Source organism: Gorilla gorilla, chromosome 2 (genome assembly GCF_029281585.2).
Source record: "Gorilla gorilla gorilla isolate KB3781 chromosome 2, NHGRI_mGorGor1-v2.1_pri, whole genome shotgun sequence".
Classification (NCBI taxonomy): domain Eukaryota; kingdom Metazoa; phylum Chordata; class Mammalia; order Primates; family Hominidae; genus Gorilla; species Gorilla gorilla.
This window is the reverse complement of record NC_086017.1, coordinates 119,839,446-119,858,947: the sequence shown is the minus strand read 5'-3', so window position 1 is coordinate 119,858,947 and position 19,502 is coordinate 119,839,446. Positions and strand designations below refer to the sequence as shown.

Genomic DNA, 19,502 nt, shown 5'->3' with positions numbered 1-19,502 from the left:
CTTGCTCTTAACTGTTGAAATGTAATGCCTTGTTTTGGTTTATTGTTGTGTATGTAAACTTGATAAGGCAGACTCCATTTATTTCATCTCTATAAAATATAAACATGCTTTTTGTTATCTTAGATTTTTAAAATACCAAAAAAAGTTTTAAAAAGAAAGTAACTTTTTAACATTTCTGCCAGTTGTTAAAGGAAAAGGCCATGAAAATACATATACTAGCAGTTGAGGTCTCCCAAAAAACATTATTGCAACTGTGCTATTTCCATTTCATACTAGTCTTTTACTGAGTTGAGGAAGACAGTTTTGGTCAACCTCCAGTAGGAGGCTTGCTCTTCTCCTTAGCTAGGACTAAGCTAATTAACTAGGTTATTGTTTAAAAAGAACAGCTGGATGACCAGGTAACTCTATGGACTCCTGCCCATGTCTACCATGTTTAGAAAGAGTAGAGTTGTATCAACATGAGTCAAAGATTTTTCTTAGTAAAAATTATTTTGTTGAGAAAGGAATATGACTATGGAGTGAAATGGAAATGGCCCTTAGCTGGAACTTTTCAAAGCTTGGCCATGATTTATAGAGATGGTGTTGATTTAGTGGTTCAGCTCACTTAACTGAACTCTATAAAAACTTTGAATTTAAACTTGCAGATATAGATGTGGATTCCACAGAAATTCATCTGAGATGGGCTTCATAGCCAAGATTCTGAATGAAAGTAACAACTTTGGAAGAGATCTTTAAGATATTTATTTCTTGAATTCTTGAGAAGAAAGACAATGTTAGACAAAGACAAATTTCTGATTTTATTATCAACTCTGGGCGTAAAATTCTGAGTAAATGTTTCAAGAGAAGGACTATTCCTGTTCCTAAGTGGGACAAAAGTCCCATTGAAATGGCAGCACTTGGTTCAGGAGTTGCCCCAAATGCATCTACTTGATGCAGTGGATACTAGTGAATGAATCCAGGTTTATTCCTATAATTTTGTGCTTCGTGTCTCCTGGCCCACCTTTAAATGTACTTTATGGATTCCTGGCTCACTGTGTCTGTTCTAGGGGAAATCTCAAGTTTGAGGATAGAGAGAGGTTTGATAAGATGTACCCTCAAGAACAAAGAAAGTATTGCTGAAGAATATCATTCAAGAAAGGGACTCAAGACAATAAAACTGAAGTAATTTTTAAAGAGTTCTTAAGCATCTACAATCAGACCCTACGTATGTGATTTTTGGTATCCTATAGGTTTTTACGGAATCTAATTGCTTTCCTGAATTAATTTTACAGGAAAAGGGAAAGGCCTGTGTGTTTGTGTTTAGAGACTGTAAGTTGCTGGGTAATTTGTCTTCCTCTCTAGTCAGTCTTACAGACCAGAATCTCCAAGGGAGAAGCTATTTAGGAGCAATCCGACGTGGAAGAGAGTAAAAGGCTCAACACCAGGGAGTCCAGGAGGGAGACAGACACTGAAGGAGGGTCCAGGGAACTTGCTTGGGCCTGGTGAGGGGGTGGGGGTGTCTGTAATAGCCAGGAAATCAGAGAAAATAGGAATAATTCCTCAATCAAAGAGTTTCCATAAAGATTACATGAAACTATGTGTAGAAAATGATAGCAGTGCTTAGCACAATTCTAGTACTTTATAAAGAATAGTTGGATTGGCCGGGTGCGGTGGCTCACAACTGTAATCCTAGAACTTTGGGAGGCCAAGGTGGGTGGATCACTTAAGCTCAGGAGTTTGAGACCAGCCTGGGCAACATGGCAAAACCCCGTCTCTAAAAAAAGAAAAACAAAAATGAGCTGGGTGTGGCGGCGTGCGCCTGTAATCCCAGCTACTCAGGTGGCTGTGTTGGGAGGATTGCTTGAGCCCGGGAGGCGGAGGATGCAGTGAGCTGAGATCACGCACCACTGCATTCCAGCCTCAGCAACAGAGTGAGACTCAGTCTAAAAAAAAAAACCGAAACAAAGCAAACAAAAAACTCAAAAAAACAAAAAAACAACAAGAAAAAATACTTGAACCTGACCAACTTTTTCGTCAGATTTTTTCCCAAAGAAAAATACAAAATTCTCTGGTGTATGGTGCAGGTGGCCTGGAATACTTCCTTCACATGCCCCCATCTGCTACACCTGGCTAACTCCCACTCTTCCTTTATGGCTACTGAAATATGAGTTAGAAACCCTTCTTCTGGTCTCCATGGTGCACCTTTCTCATTGTCCTCCAAGCATTTATCACATGGTATTGGAATAGCTTGCTTTCTTGTCTCCATTGCCACACTAGGCCAAATCAGTTCAGTAAGATCGTATTGGGTTCCTGGCATGGGGGCATGATGCCAGGCTCTGTGGGGCACTGAAGGTCAAAGGTGTTTTAGTAGAGGTTTAAAGAATGTCTGTGGAATTAATGAGTTGAGAAAATGCAAAATGGCAAAAGGTACTGTGATTTCAGTAAACATGAAATCGTGTTTAAAGATATCTATTATGTGTCTAATTTTAGAAATAATAGTACATGTGTAAGACAGTATTCAGACTATAGATGATGTTTGCTATAGATTTTGAAATAGAGATGCCACAGATTGAAAGTAATCGAGAACTAATCCAGAACTTTTTCTCACCCCAATTTTCCCCTTTGGTTTCTCCCCTTCCCTAGTAAATGCTGCCATCTAATATGTATTTGTCTAAGAGCGTATTCTTAGGGGATTTCTGATTTGCTCTAAATTTAAAGGCAAAAGAATTTATACTCACAATGGAAAGAACCAATGCTCTGAAAAGGTTTCAAGCCTGTGGTGGGGAAAGGGAGCCTGAATTTGAGGAGAAGCAAGGTTTAGTTTGTGTAAAAGGTCTCTCACCCCTCCTGCTCCAACAAAACGGCCATAATGTTGACCCAGGTGTTCTTTCCCAGGAACTCCTGTTGCAACTTTTCTTTTCATATGATTTCTTCTCATCTCATATACCTGGAAGCTGCCCCACCTTTTTTTAATCCCGTTCCTACCCCATTTATCTTCTTGCTAGCCAGACAAATAACTCTAAGGAGTGTTGTATGTCATATTTAATGTTTGGGCAATGCCAAGAATTTTCAGCTTTTTGGTTTGAATCTCCTTGAAATTATAAATGTGTATTAATACAAATAATATACTTAAAGTATGAGGAATGTAAATTGTGTAAGAAAGAGCTGTTTTCTCTTTGGTATACCATATTATTTTACAACTGGAAAAATTTTGCAAATCCCTTCGATAATATACATGAGGCTCTTGGAATACGTCAGCATTAGAATGCTATACACTTTTAAGATGTGGTGGCTGTAAATTTCTAGATCTCATATTCTCCCAGGAATGAAATATGTGTCATATAGGTGATTAATCCTAGAAAAGCTGTCACAGTAGAAGGATGGGTGCTATTGTCTTTTGACAAAATGAAGCACCTGTCAGAACAATGGCCACCACTGTTTAGAAAGAGCAGGGTCCATGTATGATTTCTAAGAGTAGTCTTGGAGTCCCTTATGCAAAAATTACTCTGGAGACTTAAACTCTTTGGTTTTTCTCAGGAAAAAAGTAAGTCTGTAGTTAGCCTAGTTTCTTCCAGGAAATTTGCAATGCTGAGTTCTCTGCAGAAGAGAACACTCAACTAGGTACAGGCTTTTCCTGGACTGGTTGTTTATGGATTGCGAGGCATTGTGAGGTTGGCTGGTTTCTTTTCTTTTTTTTTTTTCCTCCCTGCCTGCCTGCCTCCCTCCCTCCCTCCCTCCCTCCCTCCCTCCCTCCCTCCCTTCCTTCCTTCCTTCCTTCCTTCCTTCCTTCCTTCCTTCCTTCCTTCCTCTTTCAGTAACCTTTTTATTTTGAGATAAATGTATGTTCACATTAAGTTGTAAGAAATAATGCTGAGAGATCCCCTGTACCCTTCACCTAGCTTCTTGCAAAACTCTGGAACAAAATCACAATCAGGATATTGACATTGATGCAGTCAAGATACAGACCAGTTCCTTCGCCAGAATGGTCCCTCCTATTTCCTTTTTATAGCCACACCCACCTTCCTCTCCCCAGTCTATGCTTTCTGAAGAACACTTTGATGTCAGTGATAAAAACAAAATGTTTGGGGGGAACTAACGTTCATCTTTGCCAGGATATTTAATACCCAGGAGACAAACCCAGTTCTGACAGTTGAGTGCTACCTCTGTTATCCTAGTATATTCCCATATCTGCTGTGCTTGTATTCCTAGGGAGATTCTTCTGTATTTTTTTCCTGAGTATCAGCTACCATCAGAATTGGAAGAACCTGCATTAAGTTGTGAGGTAAGCTGGGCTTTTTTGGAACTGTGAGGGAATGATAGAATAGCCTGAATCTCAGTGAAGAAAAATGTAAAGTGTTTCCAATAAGAGGACCTAGAGTGGCTTAAGTGAATGAAGATGAGCATCTTTATACCAAATGGTGATTCATAATTAAAGCTATATTTGAAATCATTGTGGCTGTGAGTTAAATAAGGTGGAAAATATCTTACAGACAGATAGTTGCAGAGATGAAAAGGAACAGGACATAGTCCCTGACTTCTCTCTCCCCCACCAAAAACAGAGTTTCTGTTCCTTAGATACATCTCCTCAGCTGCTTCTTATGAGCAGCTGAGCTGAGGATTGGGTAGGTCAGGCACATTAGGTATCCAAAGCACTAATCTTACCGAAATCACCAAGACATCACTGAGATAGATGAAGAAAATTGTGTTTACCAAATCTCCTCTCAGGAACAGTACCAGATATGATTGGAAAGAAAACTTTGAACAGCTGCTTGGGGTGCAAAGAGTAAGCCTCACATCTATTGGCTATGCTTAAGTAACAACGAGTAGTCTACAAAGGGCTCCCGCAGGGCTGTGGTGAAGTTGAGTGAGGTGCACATGCCTGACAAGCTGCTCAGCAGAAGTGGAGGGAAGAGCTGCCTAGTGCAGGAGGGTGGGAGGCCTTTTCTCCACCTCCATGCTCAGTGTTGCCTGTGGAGATGATGGATACACTTGGTATTGGTGAAAATAGCACAAATTACGAATACAACAGAGGGACTATATGAGTCTGATCTTGGGCACCATCCCTAATTTTCTAGTCTGTAATCATTGTTTCTGCCTCTTTACCCTCTACTCTCACCTCATCCTCTCCCGTGGGGCTTCTGATTCCACAGCTGAACTATGACTGTTCTTGTCAGGGCCACCAATGACCTCTTGATAAGTGCAGTGTCACTCTTACCTGACCTGTCAGAGGCCTTCAACCTAGGTGACCACTTTCACCTTCTTGAAGCACCTTCTTTGTGTAGCTCCTATGACTGCACACTGCCCATTTTATTTTTTTTTTATTTTTATTTTTATTTTTTTTGCTTTCCTCCCTCCCATCTTCTTTGTGGCAGCTCCTGTTGTACGCGGTTTCTCAATGTTGGCATGTCTGAAGGCTCATTCCTGGGCCACTTTCTTTTCTCTATTAAATGCTGTTTCTAGGTAACCTCGTCTAATTTCTAACTTTAAAATATTAATACTACCCCCCACATGCCAGTGACTTCCCCATCTGTTTCTCTGACACTCCCTTCCAAGAAACCCAGACTCCAGCTGCGCTCTTGACATCTCCCTTTGAATATTTATTATTTTATCGCTTAATTTTCCTTCACCTTGAGTTTTGTATCTGCACAATTTTTTAACTGTGCTGTATTTATTTATGTAAGCTGACTTAATCCTTTTTTGGAAGGAAGCAAAGTATAATTTAGTTAATTAATTTAATTAGACCCAGACTTAAAAGGCCCATAGTACCAATGTTGGCCAGTTCTAGGCTTTGATGCTTTTTATACTCAATGCTTGTGTGATATAACTCTGCTGTAGACAGCACATTCTCTAAAAGCTAATATCCTGTTCTATTATCATTTATGAAAACAGCTGGAGCAGTGCCCAGAGCAGATGAACGAAAAGCTGAAAATGTGTTTCAACCAGGTAAGCTTCCTTTCAGTATCACCATTTATATTCTAAATGATCCTGTGTTCGAAAGGATAAATAATGTACATTTCCAAATGTTAGGTTTGAAAGGAAATCAAATTTGCATTCACTTATCGAGACTTAGATTAATGTATAGCTTATGAGGTGTCATAAAGCAACATATTTTTGAATTTTAAAATACTAACATTTCTATAACATAAAGCTATGAAACACTTGGAGTAGGACTGTATCTTCAATAGGAAACAGGACATTCTGAGCTTTTAAGAAATATTTTCACTGAATCCTCAAAATGCTAGACTGAAGCAGAAATTTTAAAGTTTTAAATTATTTCCAACAATTTGATATCGCTCTGAGTTTTTTAAGTATCTTATCAATAGTTTTTAAGTTAGTGATTTTTCCATTCTAAAAGTAGACATAAAAGTAATTAATGCTAATATAAGAAGTAAAAGCATTTTTTAAAAATTCATCCATAGCCTCAAGCCATTCCAAGATCACTGATATTAATATTTTTATGTATTTCCTTACAACCTTTCTCTTCCTCTGGGTAGATTTTTTTAACAGTTATCAAATAATGCTGTGTATCTAGTCCTTAAGGATTTCCTGGGGGAGAAAGAGTCCAGAGTGCCCTTCAGTTCTACTACAGAAGTATCTCAAAAAGTCATATGCCCTCAAATCCCTTATTTTACACTTAATAATAATAAAAAAAAAACCCCTGGTACTCCAAGATGTGAACTTGGCCAAGCTGATGTAGGGAATGAATGTTGGAGCCAGGATGGCCATGAAGATTCCCAGATTCATCGCACAGGCCAGAGTAGTCAAGAACTTTGACACCAGGATCAATACTGAAATGTTGGGTCTTTGTTGACGCTTTACCTGTGCTTTCTCACCTAATCACTAGCTCCATCATTAGTGCATCCATTAGCATCTTCTTATGTATGCTTATGTTTACAGCCATCTTTGGAAAGCTCTCATAACATGAAAATCTATAAAGATTGAGAGGTGACTGGCCCTTCCTGGAGTTGTGCAAAGAATGACTCTAAGCAGAGACACTGCCTCATAGTTTTTATAGGTAATGGAGTACCTTTGCATTTGATCTTAGCCAAAAGTCCAAGAAGCAATTACAATGGAAGACTTCTGAATATTCTTGTTTTATAAGTGAAAAAGAATGGTGAAGTAAATTCCCAAAAGACATACAACTAGGCAAACTTGACAAGTAGAACCTAAACCATATTCCTTCTTACAAAGACTGTATCACACAGTATTTAAAGTTCAGACTGGGCCTAAATTTAACAACCCTTGTTCATACGTTTGCCTTTGATGTTTCTATCAACTGGATGGTGATAAACAACTGGAAATAAAAGGGGAGGTGTAATTATTGGTCTCCCATTACTGTTCAACTGAAAAGTGAATTTATTTTATGAATAACATTTTGCTGTAAAAGCAGTAACTGAACATTTTCAGTTTGAAGAGTTACTTGTCAACATTTCCTAACAGGAATAAAAGACAAAGTTTACTTTCAATATATTTTGATGCTGTTCTACCACTAATATTATTTTCATCAATAATGTAAAACTGGGATTGATTGATTGGGAGCCACTAGAGCCAGGCACTGAACTAGGTCTTTTCTATATTAACTCATTTGTCCTCACAACTTTGGTAGGTAGGTACGACTATCTCTTTTAGTAATGAGGAAATAGAGATTCAGAAAGATAATATCCCAGTGTCATGATCAGATTCAGAATTGGAACCTGATTTTTCCCACTCCAAAGTTGTTTTCATTCTACTTTTTTTCAACTTTTTTTTGCCCACCCCCTCTATTTTCGTGTCACTTGTTTTTGTCTTGAAATAGGATCTTGCTACATTGCCCAGGCTGGTCTTGAACTCATGGGTTCCAGCAGTCCTCCTGGCTTAGCCTTGAAGTGGCTAGGATTATAGGCTTGTACCACCACACCTGGCTATTTCATCTTAGTCTCATCCAGACTTGAATACTTCATCTTTGTGATACAGGTCACATGTATTACTTGCAATAAGTATATTACAACTTCTCAGCCTGTTGGTGTAGAAAAATTATTTTTAAATTACTGGAGACCTGACATTACATCATGAGACATATATTGAGGAGATGCTGACAGTAATATATTTCTGTGGGGTATGTGTGGTAGATGGGTTGGCATATTGGCCCACCAGGAATTCATTGTCCCAACTGAAAGTCTGTGGCAGTCAGCTTGAGGAGCTTGTCTGTAAGGCTCCTGGATCTTCCTGTAGCTCTCCATTTACTGGTTAGGGGACTCTGATTTGAATGCACTGTAAAACTTCGAAATTTGCTAAGAATTATACTGTCGTACAGCTGTTTATCCAAGCTTATATATACCATTTTATATCTGTTTCTAAATATTTTTTCCAGTGTCTACACCATTAGTAATGGAGCCAGAGTGAATAAGACACGTGTTTATTCAGGGTGAACAGAGTTAGCATAGATGATGAGCAGTATCCCCTTAACATGCAGGACAAGTCGGATTAAAAAAATCAAAGCGAGATAAACAGTCAGGAGACCAGCAGTTCCTACTGAAATGAGATCTTGTAAGCAAAACACAGAACAACTTGATTTAAGGTGTGTGCATTTAATAAAGAGAGCGACATCAAAGCACAGGAGAAACTTACATAAGTCACCGGCTTCTTTGGTCACAACAGTGGTTTTCATAACTACTATTGTAGTAGTAGATGATAGCATTGGTGGTCCTGCATCACCTGACTCAAACCATTATCTTTTATTCTTTCCTCACAGGCCTCTGTTCCATCTAAAATGAGTGCCCCAGAGTTATTCCAACTTACTTACACTGGTCTGCCTCTGAGCCTTTCTCCTCCTGATATTCCCCAAAATACTCCTATCGACTCTCCCAATACACAGTGGGCCTCTTGAAATCCTTCCCCATTGAGCTTGGTCAATATTATGTTTTATGTGAAGACTCTCAGTTTTTCCATGTGAAATTAATCTTGACCTCTCTGTGTTCTGGGAGAACCTTAAAACTTTGTTTTAGCATTAGTTAACATTTCTATCTTATAATAGTTTATTATATTTCATTTTCTCCTCAGTTAGATGATAGAATCCTTGAAGTTAATAATCCTGCCATCAAACTCTGTATTCTAGCAGCATTCAACCAGTGCCTTTGAATGCATCTGGATCTTAATAGTTACGTGTTGAATCAAAGTTGATTGTTTCTGCTTTAGTGACTGCCAACATAAACACTTAAATGAATATTCCTGTTTGTATGGTACAAAATCTATAGATGTTGTAGGCCTTCCTTTGCACAAACTCATTAGGATTTTGGAGCTGCAAAACTGCTAGAGCTCCTACTCTTTGAATTCAAGGTAGAAAATTAAAATCTCAGTTAAATATCCTTTCTTTCAAATCCTAATTCCATTCTGAATTAATGTAGTTTGGAAAGACTTTGGTTTTTGATCTGCAGATACTTCTACAAGAGTGGGTTTAACCAGCAGAACTAAGCCTCTCATCTTGTTACAATTATTTTCTCACCTTAATTAAAATGTTAACACACAAAAAATCTAGTACAACTAGATGTCCTTTTACACTGAGCTTGAAAAGTTGTCAAAAGTGTTACCTTTCATAGAAACTTCCTGGAGAGGTTAGCAGAACCTCCTGGAGAGAAAGGCAAGAGAATAAACCAAAAAGCTGGCCTGTAGAATTTGATAAAAACGTAGTTTATTGGTTACTAAAAGGTAAACTTTCAGAGACTGAATATGACTTTGTAGTGTACTATATAAACATTCTTGGTCTCATCTCGTATTAATAGTGTTGAGGCTTTTTGTTTTTGCTTCTTTCTTTCAATTTCAAAATAATTATAGATTCATAGGAAGTTGCAAAAATAGTACAGAGAGGTCCTGTGTACTCATCACCTGGTTTCCCCCCGTGCATAATTATGCGTAATTATGGTACAATATCAAAACCAGGAAATTGAATTTGGTAAAATGTGTGTGTATAGTTGTATGTCATTTTATCATACATGGAAGTTTGTATAACCATTACCGAAATCAGGATGCAGAATTCTCATTACTGAAATCAGGATGCAGAATTCTCATTACCATAAGTATCTCCCTTATGCTACCTTTTTATAGTCATATCCACTCAGGCCTTCCACAATTACCTCTAACTCCTGGCATCCACTAATCTGTTCTCCATCTCTATTGCTTTGTCTTTTCAGGAATGCTGTAGAAATGGAATCATATGTGTGTGTCATTTGACAATTGCTTTATTTATTCAGCGTCACTTCGGGTCCATTTAAGTGTGTCAATAGCAGGTTCCTTTTGATGGCTGATGAGCAATACTATTGTTTTTTCAAATAATGTTTCCATAATGTTTGCCATTTTTGATATTTATCTTTGATTTGTTTTGGTTTATTTTATTGTGGCTTTTATTTTTATGAAAAAAGTGTTTTCTGACTATTATTCAGCATGGCAAAAGCTATAAAATTCTGGAGTTCTGAAAACTGTAATTAAGTGGCTAGTGACAGGTGAACTGTATGTAACACTGTCCTCCTTATTCCAGCTGAGTTAAGTTATTCCTTCTACTCCACCTTCAGGCAGTAGATATCTCTCCCTGGGTTTGCCTGCAGCCTCTATAGGAAGCATCTATGAAGCTTCCTGGTGGAGGTGGTGGTTACCTTAGTTGTAAGTCATCAACTTGTTAGGTTGAATTAAAGATGTTCAAAAGTGGATTCCCTTCCAGGATCTTTAAATGTGGCGTGGATTTCAAGGCAGGATTTACCCTGTGTTTGAAATTCCCTTGCTGTGAGTGCTGCATTATCTGCTGTCCTGAATCCCTGCTATTTAGTGCCTTTCTTGGGGGCACAAGGTCCTTATGTTCCATAAGATTTATTTGCACACTTGTATTATCTCATGCTGTGAACTAGAGAGTTCTCGAGGGCAAAGACTATACCTTATATATCTCCACATCATCTATAATTAAATGCAGTGCTTTCGAGTTAGGAACTAGTTAGTGAATATTTATTAAACAGAATTTCCTATATGTAGGGATTTTTGTTTGCTTGTTTAAAGGATTTTGTAGAAAAAGGGGAAACTCGTGAGGTCAGTGAATGCTAAATGAGATGATGTGGATGTCAGAGAAGGGTCTGCACATAGTCAACGTAGTGGAGGGTCTGAAAAGGGAAGGGTAGGCCCAAAAGACAAATGAGGCTACCTTACAACTTTTCTCAGAATATCACTTGGCCTTCTAGAAATGTTTATACAAGCAATTAATGTCATTCTGAAACTGAAGCATTTGGCCTCTCCATTACCTCTTTCTACTTCATGAGTGCCTCAGGCACAGCATGAAATTTTGGAGAACAACCAAGATTCTTCAATTAATGAAGGTCATATACATAACTACCTGTACTTTTTGTATCACGATAAGGAACCCGAAGAGAGTGAGAACAGGAATTCCTCTTTCCGTAGTTTCTGTGCTTTCTAGATGCTACAGCCTTGCCTTACAAGTAACACTACATCATCTGCCAGACAGCCCCAAGTGATGGGCCATTCTGTCATTGCCTGTGAATTACTGGTGCTGTGGAGAGAGTCACAGGCACCTGCTCACTTTGTGCCTTAAATAATCTGGTGATCGCCATTGGGAGAACAGATTCAAGCTTTACGAGGTTTCTTCTTCATTCCAGAGCAAAGATCTCCAAGCTCACTGTCATGTGTCTCTTTCCTCCTTATAATTACAATTATTGAAATATTATACATTTTTCTCTTCTCTCTTAGTCTTCTATCAGAGTGTATGTAAGTTCCTTAAGGGTATCAATATTTCCTAAATTTAGACCACCTACAAAGTTGACACTTGGTACATGTAGGCAGAGTTGGAATATGAAATTGTCTAGTGATATTAGGGGGAAAGTAATATTTTAAAAACATGCTAAAACTGTTTTTAAAACATTCCCAGATACAGAATACTTACATGGTCCAATATGAAAAAAAAATAAAGAGGAAATTGCAGTCCATTATCTATGATTCAAATACAAGAGGAATACGTAATGAAATCTCTCTGGGGCAATGTGAAAATAAAAGAAAAATCTCTGAGGATAAGCTGAAGAATCTTCGTATAAAACTGGCACTATTGTTGCAGAAACTCCAACTGGTGAGTGAAAAAGTTGTATTTGAGCAGTAGGAGTAGACTCTATGGAACGAGAACTCAGCTAACTTCTAACATTGTCATTCACTCACTGACCTGGACAAGTCACTTAAGTCAGCCCTTACTCTCTGCATAAGGATTTTGAAATCATAAATAAATGAACTGTGAAGGCATATATTAGAACGTTTAGAAACTCTGTGTTCTTTCGTATCTTTTTTTTTTTTTTTGAGATGGAGTCTTGCTGTGTTGCCAGGCTGGAGTGCAGTGGCGCGACCTTGGCTGACTGCAACCTCCGCCTCCTGGGTTCAGGTGATTCCTCCTGCCTCAGCCTTCTGAGTAGCTGGAACTACAGGCACACATTCTTTTGTATCTTAATTCAGAATCTTTGCTTGTGCTGTTGGTATAGCATGATCATCCTTGGTGTCCCCTTAATAACATGTGACCAATAGGTAATTTTTTCAGTTTTTTCAGACAGCGAAATATTTTACTTTACTTTTATTTTAATGCATAAATAAAAATAAACCCTCTTAATCTTAGAGGACAGTTTGGGAGAAGTCAGGAAACATCATGTAAGTATGGATTACTGTCAGTTTTTTTGTATGTTTTAATGTATAAAGAATTGAGTTATGTGATAGGTTGAACTGATGAGGAAGAGCCCATCTTCTATAGCACATGGAAATGCTGCATAAAATACAACAAAACTGAAAATATATGTAGTCAGGATTGAAAGTCTTCCTGTGGATTCTGGAAATAAATTGAGAAATCCAAGCCAGAACAGTGAGCCTAGGGAGCCTGTGGCATTTTGTCCTCAAATATAGGCCCTGAGTGCTGGAACAGGAGACAGAGCCTTCCTGGGCCGTGCAAGGTGAGGGGACAAGAACTGAGACCCTTATGGAGGATTGGCTAGAGGATTGCCTTGCCCTTGAAAAGGCTAGGGAGAGACAAGAAACTCGCCATACATACATCTGTATAATGTGTGAAGAACATGGACCTTGAAGCCAGGCTGCCTGGGTTTCATTCCTGGTTGTGAACATTTAAACGTGGGAGTCCCTTCCCACTTCAAAAAAATTTTAATTTATCTGAAATTTATCTTATATTAAGTACAAAACAAAATGCAGAAAAGCTTTTTTTTTAAAATTTGCTTAATTTAAGTATATTGCCAAAAGAGAAGTCCCTCTCCCCTTTGATGGTCTAGGCAACAGTTAAAATGTTATGTTATTAAAATTTAGAAAGATGTTTAATGCTAATTTTTATATAAAGGTAATTGTATTTGCACTTCTGTCAACCATACCACTTCAGCCAATTTGTCTAGTTTATTTATTGCTATGAGAGTAGGATTTCAGTAGAGCTCCTTTAGTTCCTGGGGCTGTGAAGAATGCCAAATGTTTTCATGTGTTAAAAGCCTGGTATGGAGCCTAGCACATGGTAGTGTTTCAGTGACGATTATTGTTTCACTAACAAGTAAACTAGAAAGACCAAAGAAATTCTGTATCCTAGAAATTGAATACCACTTTCTGACTATTAAACAAGTTTATAAAATAATTGGCTTTCATAATAGCAAAACCACGTTAGGCTAAGAAAAACTGAAAGAATAATCATTTACTACTCCTTCTCTGCCAAACCTCTAGGTTCTTAAGCAGCAGCCAGAGTAACCATACTAATTTAATTTGCTGTATTCACAAAGTTTGGTAGGCAGGTGAAGGGCTTCAGCCAGCAGAGTATGAAACTCTTTTGCCTAATCTCAGTGGAGAGGTACTCAAAGGGCTCCTGCCCAAATGTATTACTCTCATCGCCCCACATTAAATTTCTGTTTCACAGTTTCTGATTGCCAGAGCCACTGCAGTAGAGTACAGCAGAGAATCGAGATGAGGGACCCAGAGCAGATAGAGATGGGGCAGGCACATGAAGAAGCCGAGTGTGGAAATAATGTAGCATCCTGGAAGAAGTTTATTCCACCAGGCAGAGGATAATAGCCAAAAGATGAGATTATATCTAACAGGACGAGAAGTGCTTTGTGTCAGGGTCACAGGGCATTCTTCAGGGTCAGTGAATATTTGGAAGTCAAGGTAAATATCAACATCATTGTAATCCATCTGTAGGAACAGTGTCCCAGTCACAAAGCTGGAACTCAGTAAAATTCAGCCTTGTTAGAGCAAATCTGTGGTAGAGGGAGTAAAGTTGAAGCATATTTTATGGAACCAGAGAAAAGATGCAGAGGCGAGGTTAATGGTGCTAGACACTTAGTGCTAGGATTGTTTCTGAAAGGCCCTTCCTAAAAATCCTCTTATCTATCCGTTCAGTTGGAGAGTTAGTTGATCCCATGGTTGGGCCCAAGGGAATGAGATTTAGATCAGTCAGCCAAGAGGGAACATTCAAGGAGACCTCAGTTTATGGAAAAATGGGATTAAAAGTTAAAAGTCAAAATGTAAACTTTATTTCTCAACATAATCTCCATCAAGGTCAAGACACTTATGTAAGCAATGGCAGCAGCCTTTTAGTCCATCTCTAAAGATCTAAGAGTCCTTGGAATTTAACCATGTCAATGCAGTCTTTTTTACATTATTAAAGAAAAATGGATGCCCTTTACAGATTTTTTTTTTTAAGATTTTTTAAAAAGTCAGAAGGAGTCAGATCAGGACTATAAGGTGTATGCCTAATGATTTCCTGTCAAAACTGTCACAAAATTGCCCTTGTCTGATGAGAGGAATAAGCAGGAACATTGTCTTGGTGGAAGAGGACTGTCTGATGAAGCTTTCCCAGGCATTTTTCTGTGAAAGCTTTGGCTAACTTTCTCAAAACACCATTATAATAAGCTGATGTTATTGTTCTTTGGCCCTCAAAAAAGTCAACAAGCAAAATGCCCTGAGTATCCCAAAAAATTGTTGTCATGACCTTTGCTCTTGACCGACCACTGTTGCTTTGACTGGACCACTTCCACCTCTAGGTAGCCATTGCTTTGTCTTCAGGATCATACTTGCAAAGCCATGTTTCATCTCCTGTTACAGTTTTTTGAAGAAATCCTTCAGGATCGTGATCCCATTTGTCTAAAATCTCCATTGAAAGCTTTGCTCTTGTCTGCAGCTGATCTAGGCACAATGGTTTTGGCACCCATTGAGTGGAAAGTTTGCTCAAGTTTAATTTTTCAGTCAGAATTGTGTTAACTGAACCACTTGAGATGTCTGTGGTGTTGGCGATTGTTTCTGCTATTAAGCATCATCCATCCTCTCCAGTTAGAGCATGAAGAAGATTAACTTTTTCCTTGCAAAGGGATGTGGACAGTCTGACACTGCTAGCTTCCTCTTCAACATCATCTCATCTGTTCTTAAGTTATCCATTTGTTAACTGCTGATTTCTCTCTTTTTAAAAAATTACTTGCCATAGTCCTATAGCCCCCTCAGTCTAATCTCATCCTTCTCTGTTATAGGCTCTCCATTGGGGACATTGTCCCCATAAACTTTTCATGAAGCATGAATGATTTTACCATTCTTCCACCCAAGCCTCACCATAAATTTGATGTATGTTCTTGCTTCAATTGCAGCAGAATTCATGTTGCTCTGATAGGGGCTGCTTTCAAACTGATATCTTATCCTTTTAGTGCTTCAGACTAGATCCTGGTCAAATATGTCATAACAACTTAGTGTGAGTTGATTTTTGTTCAAAATTTTTGAAATCCATGCCTACATAGTTTTTTCATAATATGCATTTTCCATGAAATTTTTGAAGACCCAACTCATACGTCTAACTGTTCCATGGATCAAGAAGTCCAGGAAAGGAGAGCATGAAATCGCCTCAGTAGGGAGCTGAGTAAAAGAGAGAAGGGGAGGATAAACAGGAGACAGACCAGGGTAGTAAGCCAAGAGCTGAGGGAAAAGACGCTGCAATGGAAATAGAGGAAACAAAGAAGACAAAATTTGGCTACTTGTCTGTTTTTGCCTACAAGGCTAAAGATTCATTAATTTTAAAAATAGGAGATTACAGTCTGTAACAAAGAAGGATGAGATTAGACTGAGGGGGCTTTAGGAATATAGCAAGTAATTTTTTAAAAAGAGAAAAAAAGTAGTACTAACTTCCACTACAGAATAAAAAAATGAACCAAGTTTCTAACCACTTGTTAGCACAAAATGACATTAAGTGAGAAAACCTTTTGAAAGGTTAAAAGCATGATTCAAATGTAAGGTGGCTTTTGTTGCAGCATGAGTCATAGGGAAGACTGTTAGGAGGCTGCCCAAATTACAGGAATAAGCTCTGCAGCTTCTTTCCCTGGTGTGACTGTTGCTTCTCTTTTCCAGGGTGGTCCAGAAGGTGACCTGGAGCAGATTGACACTTATTTAGAAGCTTTGCTTAAGGAAGATAATCTTCTCTTCCAGAACAATTTAAATAAAGTAACTATAGATGCAAGACATAGACTCCCTTTAGAAAAAAATGAAAAGACTTCTGAAAATTAAGTCAGAGATGGTATTACCTTTTAAAAAATGCTAATAAGAAAATTGGAAGATTCTTTTAAAAATTTTTCTTTTTTGTTGTTGTTACTGTAAAGTCTATTCTGTTTAACAATAAGAAATAAGAAATAATTTTTTTCAAATAAGAAAATTGTGTACTCTAGAAATGGAGACCGATTTACAATTTATATATTCCCTAATCCAATTATCTAAATCTTCCTTTTCTTTCAGAAATATTAATAATATCTAGAGTTCTCTAATTTTCATGTGAGCTACTGAAAAAAATGAAAATGTCACTCAAGCTTAACTTTTGTTATTCCTTAAAAGATTGTTATTGTAATTTTGTTATTCCTTAAAAACATTTAAAAGCAGATTTTTTCAAAATCGATATGTGAAGGACTACAGAATCACCTCCTCTTGAAGATATTGAAAAAGAAAGACATATGCCCTTTCTCCACTATAGCCAACACTCAGTCAAGCAGAAAATACAAATCCCCCCAAAACTTTGAGACATAGCTTATATAATTTTATTATTTAGTCATAGTAAAAGAATAAATCTCCTAAGCATAATATGTATACATATTACACATATGTAAAAATTGTTGTTTTACATTTACATATACGTAAAGAAGTATGTTTTTACACATTTCTTGATAAGTGGTTTATTTTGTTTAGAAATGTCTGAAACTTTAGACAAAAACAATAAAACATTTAATATTCATTTGTGAAACTGTATAATTTTAATTTATGTATATGCACATAGCAAAAGCCTGGAACATGGGAAATGGAATATGGTAAACTATTTCATTTTTGTCTTTAGCCACTTAGGTACTCTTCTCAAGAGGCATGTTTTTACCAGTTCCTTGTAAATCTGTCCCCAATCAATATCTGTAAAACCATATATATCATGATATAGCTATACATATGGATGTAATAGCATCCAAAAGATGCTGCTGTTGCTTTTTTCCACTCAATATACCTTCAAGATCATTCCATATTGAGACCAGTACATGTAATAATACATATGTATAGAAAGCTAATGAGATAACCTCTCATTATCTTCAACTGCTCCTTATTATTTTATTCAATGGAAATACTAAATCTGTTTAACCATTTCCTTATCAATGCATGTTTAGGTTTTTATTGTTCTTTTGGATTTACATACACACAACATTTGAATATCCTTATAAATTTGTTCATTTCACACATGTACAATTATGTCTGTCAAATGTCTCAGCAAACAAATTGCTGGATCAAAGGGTATATACATTTATTATGAATAGATATTGCCTAATACCACTTCGAAAAAATTTTTTTAGTCTACACTCCTACAGCAGTGTATGAGTTTTTTTCCTCACACCTTCTCCTACCTGGTGGATTACCAGACTTTCTTATCTTGCTGATCAAACAGGTGAAAAGTGGTATATCCTTGTAGTTTGAACATACATTTCTTATACTTTGAGTGTGATTGAGCATCTTTTCATATGTTTAAAAGTCATTCAGATTTTTAAATTGGACTTTGTCAATTTTTCTACTTGGTGATGGGTATTTTTCTTATTGATTTGTAAGAACTATCTTCGCATTAGGGATGTTATCTTTTTTATATGATATATATTACAGATATTTTCTAACAAACTTTTTATTTTTGTTTTTATGGTGTTTTGAGTCATCTGGGATTTTTTTAAAGACTACGATTTAATTTCCTTTTGTTTATGGCTTCTATGGTCATATTTAGAGAGGACTCTCCTAAAATTATAAAACAATTTTGCTTTGTTTTCTAATAGTGATTTATATTAAACCTATGATTCATCTAAAATTTATTTTGGTGTAAGAAGTAAGTTAGAAATCCTTTGTGTTTATGTATGTGTGTATGTGCATTTCCACATATCCATAGCTTTGTCCCAGAATTGTTAATTGATAATCAGTTCTTTCCTACTCTCTTACCATACCACCTTTATTGCATATTAAATTCTTATTTGTAATTGAGTCTAGTTAAAAAAGAATCTATTTATTTTTCATTGAGTGCTTCATCTTTTCTCATGCCAGATTCATGATGTTTTTGGTAGGGCTATTTAATAATTTTATTTTTCAAAATTTTTTGTGTATTTTTTTATGCTTGATTCTCAGAATTACATTTTGTAGCCACCAATATCCCTCAAATTCTATTTTTTTTTAGATGGGGGTTTGTGGTGATAATACGGGTTAATATAGAGAGAACTGATATGTTTTTTAATATTAAGTCTTTCTACCCAAGACCAAGATATGCCTTTGCATATCCTCAAGTCTTCATTGGAACCCTACAATACCATTTTAAAATTTTCTTCAAATACATCTTGCACATTCCTAATTATATTTATTGCAGTTAGATTTATTTTTTAGCCTATCATGAATGAAGGCTTTTTCCCATGATCTTATGACTGGCTAATGTTCTATACAGCAAGACTCCTGATTTTTTAATACAATATTGTATTCAATATAAGAATTCTCATTTTACAAATAATTTTAAAGTTTTTTTCTGCATCAGCAAATGATCATTATGCAGGTTTTCTTTTTGTTTCTTTTCTCTTTTTTTTTGAGACGGAGTTTCTCTCCTGTTGCCCAGGCTGGAGTACAATGGCACGATCTCCGCTCACAGCAACCTCCGTCTCCCGGGTTCAAGCGATTCTCCTGTCTCAGCCTCCTGAGTAGCTGGGATTACAGGTGCCGTGCCACCATGCCTGGCTAATTGTGCATTTTTAGTAGAGGCTGGGTTTCGCCATGTTGGTCAGGCTGCTCTCAAACTCCTGACCTCAGGTGATCCGCCCACCTCGGCCTCCCAAAGTGCTGGGATTACAGGTGTGAGCCACTGCGCTTGGCCAATTTTCTTTAAAGTAGAATTTATATGAAGAAACAGTTTCTGGATCTCAGGTCCTTATATTCTTGATCCATCCAAAGTTTTCCTTCCTCAAAGGATTTTCCTGCCTCCTTGAAAACTTTTACTACCTTCCTCTGCCATC

General features: G+C 37.2%; 1 protein-coding gene across 3 annotated transcripts in view; it reads left to right on the top strand.

The window, feature by feature from the left end:
- The window catches only part of MORC1 (MORC family CW-type zinc finger 1), a 165,993-nt gene extending 148,766 nt beyond the window's left edge, over positions 1-17,227 (top strand). For all 3 annotated transcript variants that reach the window (XM_004036029.5, XM_019023101.4, XM_055381193.2), the window contains 4 exons: positions 4,189-4,261; positions 5,869-5,922; positions 11,879-12,073; positions 16,357-17,227. In XM_004036029.5, the coding sequence (XP_004036077.2) occupies positions 4,189-4,261; positions 5,869-5,922; positions 11,879-12,073; positions 16,357-16,512 (478 nt within the window). In that variant the 3' untranslated portion in view covers positions 16,513-17,227. The remainder of the gene's footprint in view (positions 1-4,188; positions 4,262-5,868; positions 5,923-11,878; positions 12,074-16,356) is intronic.
- The last annotated feature ends 2,275 nt before the right edge of the window (positions 17,228-19,502 follow it).